The 15,325-nt window shown below is 36.4% G+C and overlaps 1 protein-coding gene across 4 annotated transcripts in view; it reads left to right on the top strand.

The window, feature by feature from the left end:
* SLC25A40 (solute carrier family 25 member 40) overlaps positions 1-15,325 on the top strand; it is a 62,838-nt gene that overhangs the window by 11,055 nt on the left and 36,458 nt on the right. For 3 of the 4 annotated variants that reach the window (XM_027573091.2, XM_027573092.1, XM_027573089.1), the window contains exons 2-4: positions 10,563-10,631; positions 12,277-12,397; positions 13,662-13,721. In XM_027573091.2, the coding sequence (XP_027428892.1) occupies positions 12,301-12,397; positions 13,662-13,721 (157 nt within the window). In that variant the 5' untranslated portion in view covers positions 10,563-10,631; positions 12,277-12,300. Of the gene's footprint in view, positions 1-10,420; positions 10,481-10,562; positions 10,632-12,276; positions 12,398-13,661; positions 13,722-15,325 lie in introns of those variants that run through there. The other variant, XM_027573090.2, reaches the window with a different exon arrangement.

Below are 15,325 nucleotides of genomic sequence, written 5' to 3'. Positions count from 1 at the left end.
TTGGTTCATCTTGTTTGGAACTCTCTATGCTTCCTTATCCTAGATGTCTGTTTCCTTTCCCCATTTAGGGAATTTTTCAGCTATTTCTTCAAATAAGGTTTCTGCTCCTTTCTCTCTCTCTCTCCTTTCTGAGAGCCCTATAACATAACATTTGTTCACTCAGTGTTGTCTAAGAGATCCCTTAACCTATCCTCATTTTTTTAATTTTTTTTTTTTTCTGATGCTGAGTTTGTGTGCTTTCCATTACCCTGTGTTGCAGGTTGCATAACTGTTCTCCATCCACAAGTCTGTTGATTCCCTGTGGTATATTTTTCATTTCAGTTACTGTATTTTTTAACTTTGGATTTTTTTTTCTTTTTTTATGTTTTTTATCTCTTTGTTGAAATTCTCACTCAGTTCTTTTCAGTCTGGTTAGTATCTTTGTGATTACTGCTTTCCACTCTATATCTGGCATATTACTTATTACTGTTCTTTTTTTTTCTTATTCCTTCATTTGGAGCATCTTCTGTCTCCTCATTTGCTTGATTTTGCTGTGTTTATTTCTATGAATTGGTGAAATTAGTACTTTTACACATGAAGAAATGGTCTTGTGTATAGTCAAATCCTGTGTGGACTGTGTGTGCCCGGTGACTTTGACTGGCTGGAGCTGTGTCTGGCATGTGCTGGGGGCCTGGAGTACTCCATGTTGGGCTGCCCTGGTGGGATGACCAGAGCTGAAGCAGGCATGGTAAAGGGCAGTTCCAGGGCTCTCCATGAAGAAGGCACCCTGGCAGGATAGCCGAAGCTGAAGTGGGCTTGAGCTGGGGTGGTCCCTGGGCTTTCCACTCAGAAAGTGCCCTGGGAGGACAGCTGAAGCTGAAGCCTGGGTGTCCCAGGGTGCTCATTGCAGAGTGTGTCCTGGCAAGGTGATTGGAGCCAAGGCCAGCATGGGCTGGGGTGTCCTGGGGCACTCCATGAAGGGGACAGCTTTCCAGGGTGATTGGAGCTGAAACAGGCATGAGCCAGGAGGTCTCAAAGTGCTCTGTGCTGGGGGTGAAATGTTGTAGGAGTTGAAATGGTGTAGGCCTGAGGTGTTCTGGGGTGCTTACATCTGTGTCACCTTGGCATGACAGCCAGAGCTGTAGTGAGCACCCACCAGATGGGTATATATTGTACTGGGGCTACCTTGGTGGGACTGATAGGTCCAGTGTGGGCTGGGACCTGGGGCTCACTGAAACTGTAGGGCAGCTGTGGCACCCGGACCTTGCTCCTGTGCATGCTATCAGTGTGGAAGGGAATATAAACCATGGTGCTCACCAGCATCACTGACCGAGAGAGAATTCCAGTAGCTCCCTCACTGTTTGGTAGAGGTCTAGGACTGGATCCTTTATATTTTAGTTGCTCTTTTAAACCTGCATGTTTTTTCTGTGTACCAGGCCATCCAGAGCTATGGCAGGGCTTACTAAGGTGGCAGGCCAGCAGTGGTGCCCAGAACTCTGCTCCAGTCTGCATTATCAGGGCAGAGGGTGAACATAAACTGTAGCACTCACCAGCTCCTCCAACCTGAAGAGAGGTCCAGCAGCTTCCCCACTGGTGGAATTCTGAGGCTGGATCTTTTAAACCAAGCCTTTTTTTTTCCTATGCCCCAAGGCAGACAAATCTGCTCTAGGTTCCTCAGTACTATCCCTTCCCTTTTAGAAGGTGGGGACGGACAGTAAAGTCTCCCCAAACTGAAAAGGTACTTTGAGACTGAAAAACAAAGCAGGCAGTTTTGTACAGTTTACACAGAATTTTATTCAGGGTAACTTACTGACAGGGGAGGTTTAGCTAGAGGATAATCCACGGCAACTGCATAGTTTTTCTCTGCAAAGTCTGGACCTTAATCAGATTTTATAGAATAAGTGGACATGCAGAAGGGCACTGTTGTGAGGTTAAAGGGTTGGCATGTACCTCGAAGGGTTTGTTTGCACCTAATTGACAGAATTCTGCCTTTAATTAGATCTTGTGGCACCACCTGTGTATCAGGAATGGGAAAGACTTATCCTTAACAGATTCAGGGGAGGCCAAAACAAGTCTTCCCCTATTGTGACCTTGGCAGGCATTTCTAAGGTATATAGATTAGTCTCCAAGGGGCCTGGAACACATAGCCCAAGAAGGATCATTGAGTGAAAAGAACAAGATGGAGGTCCAAGGATGGAATCAGTATTGTCAGCACTCCTACACTTCCACTACAGTTCCCTGCATTTGGGGGTTCCCTTCATTATCTTCTCTCCATCTCTTTTGCTATCCTTTATGTGGTCTCTCTAGCCTTTCTATATATATTCTATCTTTTTTTTGTGCAGAAGCTTTAAGTTCTTTAAGAGGAATTGCTCTATAAATAGGTGTAGATTTAGTGTGTCCAAGGGAGTTCAGGGTCTTTGTCACCATCTTGGATCAGAACTCCACTTCTTCTAGTACATTTTATGGATGTGTGGTTTTTTTTATTTTTGGGGGGTTTTTTGTTTTCTTGTTTTGGGTTTTTTTTTTTTTTGGTGGTTTCTGAGGTGATTACAATTAGTATTTTAACTTACAACAATCTGGTTTGAATTAATACCAGTTTAATCTTAGTAGTATATAAATATTTGCTTTCATATAGCTCCATTCCTTACCATCCGCCTTTGTGCCTTTGTGGTCCTACAGATTACATCTTTATATAGTGTATGCTTATCAGCAGAAATTTACTTTATTGTTTTATCCATTTTCTTTTATATTTATCCTTGTTACCTTTGCCAGTGCTCTCGTTTCTGTATGAACTCCAGTTACTCCATGCTCATGGATTGAAGGAATTAATACTTTTATGTTAATATTTTATGTTAATATGTTAAAATGTTTGTACTATCCAAAGCAGTCTACAGATTGAATGCAATCTCTACTTAAATACCAATAGCATTTTTCACAGAACTGAAACAAATAATAAAATTTTCGTAGAACCACAAAAGACCCTGAATAGCCAAAGCAGTCTTGAGAAAGAACAAAGCTGAAGGTGTCATAATCCTAGATTTTAAAGTATACTATGTTTTAGTAACCAAAACAGTATGGTGAAACAGGAGTGAAACAGGAAAGATCACGTGGATCAGTGGAACAGCCCAGAAATAAACTCACACTTAACATGGTCAATTAATTTATAACAAAAGAGGTAAGAATATACCACGGGAGGTGACAATTTCTTCAAAAAATGGTGTTGGGAAAGCTAGGTGGGTACGTGCGAAAGAATAAAGCTGGACCACTTCTTAGACCATGTACAAAGATAAACTCAAAATGGGCTAAAGACCTAAATGTAAGACCTGGAACCATAAAACTTAACAACAACAACAACATAGTAAACTTTCGGATGTCAGTCTTAGTAATATTTCTTTCTGGATCAGTCACCTCAAGGGAAAAAGCAAAAATAAACAGGACTATATGAAACTAAAATCTTCCTGTAGAGCAAAGGAAACCATCAACAAAACAAAAAGGCAAGCTAGTGAATGGGGAAGATATTTGCAAATGATTTTTCCAATAGAGGTTAATATCCAAAACTTATAAAGAACTCATACAATATCAAAAACATAGACAAATGTAAAGATGAACAAAAGATCCAAAAAGACATTTTTCCAAAGAAGATTTACAGATGGCAGACACATGAAAACGTGTTTATTGTCACTAATTATCAGGGAAATGCAATTCAAAACTACAATGAGTTAACACTTTACACCAGTCAGAATGGCCAGTATCAGAAAGACAAAAAAATAAATGTTGATTAGATTGTGGAGAAAAGGAAACCCTCATGTACCATTGGTGGGAATGTAAATTGGTGCAGCCACTATGGAAAACATGATGGAGGTTCTTCAAAAAATTAAAAATAGAAATATCCAATAATTCCACTGTGGTGTATTTACCCAAAGAAAACAAAACACTAATTTGTAAAGATATATGCACCTCTATGTTTATTGTAGTGTTATTTACAATAGCCAAGATATGGAAACAACCTAAATGTCTTATCAGTAGATGAATAGCTAAGGGAGATGTAGCATATATTTACATTGGAATATTACTCAGCCATTAAAATCGTCATTTTTGACAACATGATTTGATCTATAGTATTGTGCTAAATGAAATAAATCAAATAGAGTCAAATATTATATGATTTCACATATTTGTGGGATCAAAAAAGCAAAACAAATGAAGACATTGTAAAGAAAACCCAAAAACTCATGTGTAGACAACAAATTGGTGGTTGCCAGACGTGAGGGCAGTGGGGGACTGGGCAAAATAGGTGAGCAGGGTTAAGAGGTACAAACTTTTAGTTCTAAAATAAGGCAGGATGAAAAGTACAGCATAGAGAATATAGTCAATAACATTTTAATAACTTCATAGTGACAGATTGTAACTATATCATGACATTTTGTAACATATATAATTGTCTAATTATCATTTTGTACACTTGAAATTGATATATTCTGTCAACTCTACTTCAGTTTAAAATGTTGAAAAGATAAGTAAAATTTAAAATGTGATACATGTGTATATACATTGCAATATTATTCAGCCATGAGAAAGAAGGAAATCCTGCCATTTGGGGAAATGTGGTTGGACCTTAAGGTTATACTTATGTGAAATAAACAAGACAGAGAAAGACAAATACTGCATGGTATCACTTACATGGGGAATCAAAAAAAAAAAAGATGAATCTTGTAAAAAAATAAAAATAAAAAGTATCAGAGCAAACATTATCCTAATGTGGAATCTTAGAATTTTTTTTAAAATTCAGGAATGGAATAAGAATACTCATTTTCACCACTTTTTAATGTTATGTTGAAGATCCTAGCCTTTACAATAAGAAAACTAAAATGTAATATGCTGAGTGTGAAAGGCAGAAATTAAACTTACTATTTGCAGACAATGTAAACTTCTATGGGAAAAAACTAGAGTCTATAAATCAATTACAATCAGTGGTTTTTCTTCAGTAAGGTTGGCTGGATATAAAGTTAATGTACAAAATTATTTCCATATCTTAACAGCAGAGAGAATATATAATTAGAAGGAAAATACTGTTTATATTAGTATTAGTGACTACTGGATAGCTAGAGTTGGATCTGTCACAGCAATGGCACAAAGATATTTATACGACAAATGTTAAAACTTCTTACAACATAAAGGAAGACTCGAATAAATGTAAGAAGAGACAGTATTCATTGATACTATCTTTATAGATTCAGTGCAATTCCAACTAAAATCCTAAAGAGATTTTTCAAGGAACTTAGAGGATTTTTAAACTTACGTGAAGGACCTGAGGGCCAAGAGCCACCATGACACTTCTGAAGAACAGGTAGGGTGGACCTACCCTACCAAATATAAGGGCTTCTTATGACTCCCTAGTGGTACAGTCTGATACACTTTAAGGATAGATAAGTCAATCAGGAGGATAGAATAGAGAGCCTAGAAACAGTTCCACAAAGGAATAGAATTTAGGTTTAACAAAGTAGTTATCAGTTTAGAGGAGAAAAGAGGGATTATTTAATAATTGGAGCTTGGGGTTGCCTGGGTGGATCAGTCATTAAGTGTCTGCCTTTGCCTTGGGGTCATGGTCCCGGGGTCCTGGGATCAGGTTCCACATTGGGCTCCCTGCTCAGCAGGGGAGTCAGCTTCTCCCTCTGCCCCTCCCGCAGCAGACAACCCCCCCAAATAAATAAATAAAATCTTTCTAAAAAATTGGAGCTTGGAGAAAGTATTTGTTTTCACATGGGAAAAAACTTGGTTCCCTATTTCACATGCTATTTTAAAAATTCTGCATAAATTAAGGATTTAAAACTTGTCAGCACAACTTTAAAATACATAAGGAGAGAATGTAGGCAGGTATCTTATGGACTCTTGAGTAAAGAAAGATTGCTTAAAGAAGAATCAGAAAGGTGTTGTCTATAAAGGGAAAGACAGATAAACTTCCCTATGTTAACGGTAAGAATTTTGACCCTTCTCTCACGCTACACACAAAAATCAATTCCAAGTAGATTAATGACTTCACTGTAAGACCTAAAATTATAGAACTCCTAGATGAAAAAATAAGGAAAAACTTCATAACATTGATGTTGGCAATGATTTCATGTGTATAACACCACAAGCGCTGACAGTAAAAGCAAAAGGCAATTTTGACTGCATCAAACTAAAAAGCTTCTATACAGCTACAGACAAAATCAAGAGTGAAAAGACAGTCTATGAAATGGGAGAAAATAGTTACAAACCATACATCTGATATGAGATTAGTATCCAAAATATAGAATGAACTACAACTCAGTAAGAAACAAATAACTAGAATAAAAAATGGATAAAGGACATTAATAGACATTTTTCCAAAGAAAACATACAAATGACCAACAGAAATATGAAGACACTGAGCATCACTAATTACCAGGCAAATGAAATCAAAGTCACAGGACGTCACTTCATACTTTTTATGATGACAATTATTAAAGACAAAAGCAGAAAGTAACAAGTGCTGATGGAGATGTGGAAAGTCAGAACCCTGTGCATTGTTGGTAAAATGGTGTAGCTGCTATGGAAAATGGTTCCTCAAAAAATTTAAAATAGAGCAACCATATGATTTAACAATCCCACTTCTGGATATTTATCTAAAATTATTGAAATCAGAATCTCAAGATATTTGAAATCCCATGTTCATTGAATTATACACAGTTAAGGGGTAGAAACAGTCTAAATTTTTTGCCCATCAGTAGGTGAAATAATGAAAATGTATATACATAAAATAAAGTATTATTTAGCCTTTAAAAAATTTTTTTAAAATATTTTATTCATATGAGGGTGCTGGTTGGCTCAGTCATTAAGTGTCTGCCTTCAGCTCAGGTCATGATCCCAGCGTTGTGGGATCTAACCCCACATCGGGTTCCCTGCTCAGTGGGGAACCTGCTTCTCCCTCTTCAGCTCCCCCTGCTTGTGTTCCCTCTCTCTCTGTCTCTGTCAAATAAACAAATAAAATCTTAAAAAAGATTTTATTCATTTGAGAGAGAGCACGTGCACACAAGCCAGGGGGAGGAGCAAAGAGGAAGGGAGAAGCAGACTCCCTGTGGAGCAGGAAGCCAGATGCAGGGCTCTATCCTAGGACCCTGAGCTCATGGGGGGAGCCAGAAGCAGATGCTTAACCGACTAAACCACCTGAGCACCCCTAGCCTTTTCAAAAAAGTTTTTATTTATTTTAGAGAGAGAGAGGGATGCATGAGCAGGGGGAGGGGCAGAGGGAGAGAGAATCTCAAGTAGACTCCACACTGAGCATGGAGCCCAGTGCGGGGCTTGATTCCATGACCCTGGGATTGTGACCTGAGCTGAAACCAAGAGTCAGATGTGTAACCCACTGAGCCACCCAGATGCCCCTATTTAGCCTTTTAAATGAAGGAAATCCTGTCATATGATACGTATTTGAAATTTTAGAGTATTATGCTGGGTAAAATAAGTCAGTCACAGAAACAAAAATACTGCACATTTCCACTTACATAAGTATCTAAAGTAGTAAAATTCTTGAGAAGGTAGAATGGTGGTTGCCAAGTGAAGAGATGTTCAGCATCATTTACTGAGCAGGGGAAGGTAAATCAAGACTATGAGATTGCATTTAACATAAATTTGAAAAAATAAAAATTCTGATGATACGAAGTTTGTGTGATTTACTATCTTCTGACTTGGATATTCCCCTAATCCTTTTTTGTTTTTCAATTTTTATTTAAATTCTAGTTAGTTAACATAGTGTAATACTGGTTTCAGGAGTAGAATTTAGTGATTCATCACTTACATATAACACCCAGTTCTCAACACAAATGCCCTCCTTAATGCCCATCATCCATTTAGCCCATTGCCAGCCCATTTCCCCTCCATCAACCCTCAGTTTGTTCTCTATAGTTAAGAGTCTCTTATGGTTTACTTCCCTCTCTTTTTTTTTTCCTTTTCTTATGTTCATCTGTTTTGTTTCTTAAATTTCACATGAGTGACATCACATGGTATTTGTCTTTCTCTGATTTATATTGCTTAGCATAATACACTAGTTTCATCCACATCATTGCAAATGGCAAGATTTCATTTTTTTGATGGCTGAGTGATATTCTATGGTGTCTGGGCGTGTATGTGTGTGTATATATATATATCCCCCACATCTCCTTTATCCATTCATCAGTCAGTGGACATTTGGGCTCTTTCCATTATTTGGCTATTGTTGATAATGTTGCTATAAATATGAGGGTGCATGTGCCCCTTCAAATCAGTATTTTTGTATCCTTTGGGTAAATACCTATTAGTGCATTTGCTAGATCATAGGGTAGTTCTGTTTTTAACTTTTTGAGGAACCTCCGTATTGTTTTCCAGAGTGGCTGCACCAGCTTGCATTCCCACCAACAGTGTAAGAAAGTTCCCCTTTCTCCACATACATGCTAACACCTGTTGTTTCCTGTGTTATTAGTTTTAGCCATTCTGACAGGTGTGAGGTGGTGTCTTATTGTGATTTTGATTTGTATTTCCCTGATGATGTGTGATGTTGTGCATCTTTTCATGTGTCTGTTGGCCATCTGGATGTCTACTCTGGGAAAGTATCTATTTGTGTCTTCTGCCCATATCTTAACTGGATTATTTGGGTTTTGGGGGGTGTTGAGTTTCATAAGTTCTTTATAGATTTTGGATACTAACCCTTTTTCACATATGTCATTTGCAAATATCTTCTTCCATCCCACAGGCTGCCTTTTAGTTTTGTTGACTGTTCTTCACTGTTCAGGTTTTTATCTTGAAGTCCCAAGAGTTCATTTTTGCTTTTGTATCAGTTTTTCTGGCTTTAGTTTCAGGTTTGAGCATAATCCAGGTGACAACTTCGCTCAAATAGATGTCAAAATAAAGCATTGTAGGCCTTTTTACTTTTTACTTCTGGAGGAGGAGTGTACCCATATTCTACCATATGTACATTATTTTCCCACTTAAGCATGTTCATATAAACGAATGTTAGAAGTATTTTCTTAGACCTAAAGATTCTACTGTTTCACAAACTGAAAATCCTGTTGTTCACATTTTTCCAAATACAGAAAAATAATAGAACAGTAAAAATATTTATGGTATACTTACCACCTAGATTTAGCAGATTGTTAACATTAGAATATTTGTTTTTTCTGAAGCATTGTGAACTGCAACTATTATAAAATTTAGCCCTTAATATTTACAGTATGAATCTCTTAAAAAAAAGAAGACACTTTTATTATAACTGGTATTAAACTATTGTTGTAGTACCATTCTCTCTCCAAAAAATAATTTTTAATATTATCTAATATCCAGCCCATATTCAGATTTATGTACTCTCAAACTGACTTTTAAAATTTTAATTTATTTGAACCAGGATGTATTTGGTTGGTAACTCTCAAAAGATTCCCTTCTTCTAGAACAGTTCTCCCTTCCTGCTACCTTTTCCCACCTTAATGGTAGTTGTTGAAGAACCAGGACAGTAGTCTTATATGGTATTACAACTTATCCTGTTTTGTGGTATCCTTTACCCTGTTACTTTAGTCTCTTAATTTTCTATAAATTGGAACTTAGATCTAATGGATTGTTTAGATTAAAATTAAAGGTTCCCCCCCCAAAAAAATACTTAATAGATAATGCAGTTACTTAATTTTGTGTCTCAAAATCTGATTGACTCATGATACCAAGATTGATCAGAGTGTTCAGCTTCTAGAATTTTTTGTTTTGTTTTGTTTTTTTAAGTAGGCTCCATGCCCAGTGTGGAGCCCAACACCAGGCTTAAACTCATGACCCTGAGATCAAGACCTGAGCTGAGCTAAGAGTCAGACACGTAACTGAGCCACCCAGGTGCCTTGAGAATTGTTTGTTTTTTAAGCAGAATAAATTTACCGGGACAGAGTGAGGTTTTATAAATGAAGTTTAATAAATGAAGTTTATTATACTATTTTTTTTTAAGATTCTGTTTATTTGAGAGAGAGAGAGAGAGCAAGCACGAGCAGGGGGAGAGGCAGAAGGAGAGGGAGAAGCAGACTCTCCTCTGGGGAAGGAGTCAGACGTGGGGTTTGATCCCAGGACCCTGGGATCACGAGCCAAAGGCAGAAGCTTAACTGACTGAGCCACCCAGGTGCCCTGAAGTCTATTATACGAAATGAAGTTTTATAAATGAAGTTTAATAAATGTAATGTGAGCATTTGTGGAATGCTCTTCATATTCCTAAAGCACTTAATAGGAGGTGTTTCAGTAAATATTTGATTTGTCTTTTAAGTTTTTTTTTTATTTTTTATTTATTTATTTTTAAATATTTTATTTATTTATTTGACAGAGAGAGAGACAGCAGGAGAGGAAATCCAAGCAAGGGGAGTGGGAGAGGGAGAAGCAGGCTTCCTGCGGAGCAGGGAGCCCGATGCGGGGCTTGATCCCAGGACCCTGGGATCATGACCTGAGCCGAAGTCAGACGCCCAACGACTGAGCCACCCAGGCACCCAAGGTTTTTTTACATGCTCCTTTCCTTTAGGTTCTCCATTTCTTGTGTGAAAAGATAAGACAATTACTTTCATTTTTCACTATAGATTTTCAGCTACTGATGTTACAGACAATCAGATACTGGAGCATAGAGTTGAGGAAAAGACTTAAACCAGGTGAGTAATAATAAAAGTCTAAAGAAACAATAAAACTACCATTCATTTTTATAAAATTCATTATTGGGATAATTGATAAAATTGGAATATAAACTATAGAGTACTGAGTTTCCTCAATTTGATAATGTTACTGTGAAATAGAAGAATATTCTGAGGTAATTAGAATAACGGTGTGTTATATGCAAACTACTTTCAAACTGTTCATAAAAAAATAAGTGGTATGTAATGAGAGTTTGGTGAAATTCTGGATTAATAGGAACTCATTTATTTCCAATGGAAGTGTAAATTGGTCCATCCTTTCTGGAAAGCATTTTGGCAATTTGTCTCAAGTTTTTAGTTGAGCCTCACAATCTTACTTTTTCTTCTATAGTAATTCTAGGAAGACTATAAAAGGTTGTGTATATGGAGATACTTATATAAGAGTATATGAACAAATGAATAAGGAAGATTTGACAGTAACATAAGTCTAACAATATGAGACTGATTAAATATAATCAAAAACTGTATTAAAAATGATAATGTACATCTATATTTACTGATGCAGTGTCTGCAAAATATTTTTAAGTGTCCACTCTGGCCACTAAACAATAGGAATGTTTATTTTTTTAAAGATTTTGTTTATTTGAGAGCGAGAGCACTTGCTCGCGAAAGTAGGGGGAGGGGCAAAGGGAGAGGGAAAGGCAGAAAATCTCAAGCTGACTCTGCACTGAGCGTGGAGCTGGACATGGTGCTTCTTCTCATGACCCCTGGGATCATGACTTGAGCCAAAACCAAGAGTCAGATGCTTAACTGAGCCACTGAGGCATCAGAACCTATTTATGTTTTTTAAACAAGATTTTTAAAAAAGATGCATGTACACAGATCTGTGAATGTTTGTACATATTTGATCAGTTATGTAATTTGCATGTACATGTGTGTCTGTATATATTATATACATATGGACACACATATATATGTATTTGTGTGGACATAGACGTTTGAAAAGATGACAGCCTTATGTTGCTAGTGGTTATACTAACTGGCTTTTTACAAAGGAGTATATATTTTCTCATCAAATTTTTCTAAGATAATGCTTCTTTTGAAGATTATATGTTTTTATTTTATACCTTAGTAGCAGCTTTTGGTATGCAGTACAAATAGTGATATATTTGCTAAATATCTGAGTAGTTCTTCTCAGGCTGAATGCACAAATTCTGAGACTGACTGGTCAGGTGCCTTCCTTCTCTTACGTGGCCCGAGTCTGAGACTGGTCAGGTGCCTTCGTTCTCTTACGTGGCCCGGGTCTGAGACTGACTGGTCAGGTGCCTTCCTTCTCTTACGTGGCCCGGGTCTGAGACTGACTGGTCAGGTGCCTGCCTTCTCTTACGTGGCCTGAGTCTGTTTTCTTTTTGCTCTCTTACATGTCTTACAAATCTGTTGCTGCTCACACAGCGGAAGTGCATTGTTGTTTTTGGAAAATCAGAGTACATATTTTATTAATGACAGTTGTGTATTGCCTTTGTATAGAACTTAAGTATTTATTTTTGATACTGGTCAACAACATGTGTTTCGATACTAATACTGGTTGTTTTTATAGTTTAATTTATAGCAATCCAACTTAAGGGCATTTTCATTAAACTTTCATTTTACATCTTTTCCTTAACAGATTTTTCTTCAGTCAGTTAAAAATATGGATCCTGAATCAGAGGGGCCGCAGATTACCAAAGTGACACCTCTTCAGCAGATGCTCGCTTCTTGCACTGGGGCTATACTGACTTCGCTAATGGGTAAAATAATATTACTATTGTAGATTATGTAACTGAATGATTTCCGTTTGAGGTTACCATCTGTGAAATAAATCTAAAATTATCATTCATGGTGCTTCATGTTCTCTCTCTATGAGCATGATAACATGAAAAGAACCTTGGACAGAGATTCAGGAGACTTGAATTTTATCCCTTGCTTTGCCGTTCTCAGGCTGAGTGCACTTTGGGATAGTCCCTACTTCTCTCTGAATTTCATTTTTCGTCTATAGAAGTAGGGGCTGAGACCAGGAGTTCTTTGAGGTTCCTATCAATATTGACCTTTTATGACTCTATTAGCCTTTTTAAAAATAGAAAACAAGAAGATAGAATAAAATATTAGTATAATGAATAATACAGAATTTGGGCAGCTTATAATAGAAACAAATACAAATTATGTTTTGCTTGCATTAACAGTGAATTTCTTAAATTCCTCTGGGCCACGTTTTTATGTTTTTTATAGTCCCTTTCTTTTAGAGAAAGACAAATGACTTAGGTGACAGTTTTTAAGTTGGCTAGTTTATTTAAATAAGATAGCAGATGATTAGAACAAACAAACGTATTGCTTTCGAGTGTAGTATCTTACTTCAGGTCAGAATGTTAGTGTTGTAAAGATTTTAGAGATCATCTAATATGACCTCCTCGTTCTCAGGTGAGGAAAAGTTTTCTTAGAACCACCTTTTGGCACTTGTTTCCTACTTGGATAAAGTAGCATACAAATTAAAACCATTCTCCCTTACTGTGCTATTCCTGAATGGAGTAACACTGTGTGGTAGTAAAGATGATTTATGGCTAGCTTACTCAAATCTTCATTATGTATAGTTTTTATTTGATACAGCTGAATTTAACAGATGAGGAAGACTAACATCGATTATTGATTACTTGTAATACAGTTATTCTCAAATTTTTAAATAGACTTCCAAAACATTTATTCTTTACCTTAGATGATGTATTTTCTTTAAAATACTAGTATTTTAGTTTTAATACTAATGGAATTATTATTGTAGAAATATAATAAGTGACAGTTTAGTAGTCATGAGAGAAGTAATTACATTGTCTTCTCATTGATCCTCTAAACAGAATTCAAGGGCAAAAAATGAGAATGTTACATTTAAAACCATTTTAAGATAAATAATCTTATTATATAGTCATGAAGAGGGGTTGATTTGACATACTTTGTGATTTTTGGACAAATGTCTGTACAATTTATAGGTATCACGTCCTAATTGAAATTTATGTTTCTTCATAGTGACACCCCTCGATGTTGTTAAAATTCGACTCCAAGCCCAAAACAACCCATTCTCCAAAGGTATGTGTACTAGTTATCCTGGAAATGTTACAATAGGCTTTTAGATATTACTTTATTCGTTTTTGTTTGAATAATTTTTTTTGGTTCATTTTTAAAAGTTCATACCTCCTTATACTCATGCAGAAATGTTTTTTCAGTACTTAGTTGTACATGATGGGTTTTAGCCAGAAAACAAATATATATAAAACAGTTATAACACTTTTATGTACCTAATTAAAGCATAGGATGATTTAATATTTGAGTATGTGCCTCACAAGTAAGAACAGAATTCTAAGCATAGGGGCCTTAGAATCTAGCTTCCTCCATAGTCCAAGAGCTGTGCCCATTCTGAAACATTCATCCAACAGTCATCTAACTGTTGCTTGAATATAGTGGTGGGAAATGATTATTTTTATCAGGCAACTTGGTTAATTGTTGGACGGTGTACTTTATATGAATTTGAAAAGAGTAGTTATACATCTTTATTAGATGGGCAAAAATAGCAATTCCTTGATAAATCTTTTACAGTGTTAGAAAGATAATGACATTACAAACATGTTTAAAAAGCAGAAAACAGACTGCTTGGACTGTGAGAGTGTTGGCTCAGACACAGAAGCCACTCTGATGAACACAGTACCGAGATGGGATGAACAACAGTCATAGTTCAGGTGGAGGACAGGATAGATGGATTGCAGGAGAAGACTGAAAGGAAAGCAGTTTCCTACACATTTAAGAAATCTTTAAAAGCAGGAGACACTGGACTTATGTATTACGAGACTCACATATATGGTTGACCAGAAAAGATAATTTTGGCAGCCAGGGTGAGTCCAATAATGGGAAAGAGTTGCTGTTAGGGAAAGTTGAAGTAAATCAGCTGGGAGCTGACGAATGTCTAGAATGAGCAGTATAAATACAGAGAAAGAGACAGCATAGCACTGTCTACATTGACAGAGGAGAACCTTTTTTCATCGTCTGTTTTTCTAATTGAGATATAATCTACATATAACATTGTATTAGTTTGAGGTGTGCCATATGATGATTTGATGTATGTATGTATTGAAAAAAGGTCACCACAGTAAGTTAGTATCAATCACGTCACACAGTTATTTTTTTCTTGTGAAGAGAATTTTTAAGATCTACTCTCTTAAGTTTCAGATATCCATTAGATTTCTGCATATATGTTTATATATGTGTGTATATATGTGTATGTATGTTTCATGTATGTATAGTTCAAAAAAATTTTTTGTCTGAATTTCCCTTGGGTACCAGAGTTTTCTTCTTGTCAAATGGAGAAGATGTACACCCATGTTCTCTTTTCAAAACAGGTTTTCCTCCTTTATATTCCTTGTGCATTTCCTCAGATACCCTAAAAGAATTTATTTCTGTGTGCATTTGCTTACTACATTTCTGAAAACATAAAATTCATCAATTTACTCAATTACTTTCACCACTTTGAGTTTAGAGGCCAGTGCTTTGTCATTAAGTAAATCAATTTATGTTTTCTTAATCCAAAAAGATGAAAACAAAGTTGTATCTCTTTTCATAATTTTCTAGTCTACTCATTGTACTTTGAATTTGTTCCTCTGTAAAAATAGTAGTTGTGTGAAATGATTTTTGACTGTTGG

This window comes from Zalophus californianus, chromosome 12, assembly GCF_009762305.2.
Source record: "Zalophus californianus isolate mZalCal1 chromosome 12, mZalCal1.pri.v2, whole genome shotgun sequence".
NCBI classification, from domain to species: Eukaryota; Metazoa; Chordata; class Mammalia; order Carnivora; family Otariidae; genus Zalophus; species Zalophus californianus.
Note: the sequence above shows the minus strand (reverse complement) of the source record. Positions and strands in the feature narration are given on the sequence as shown.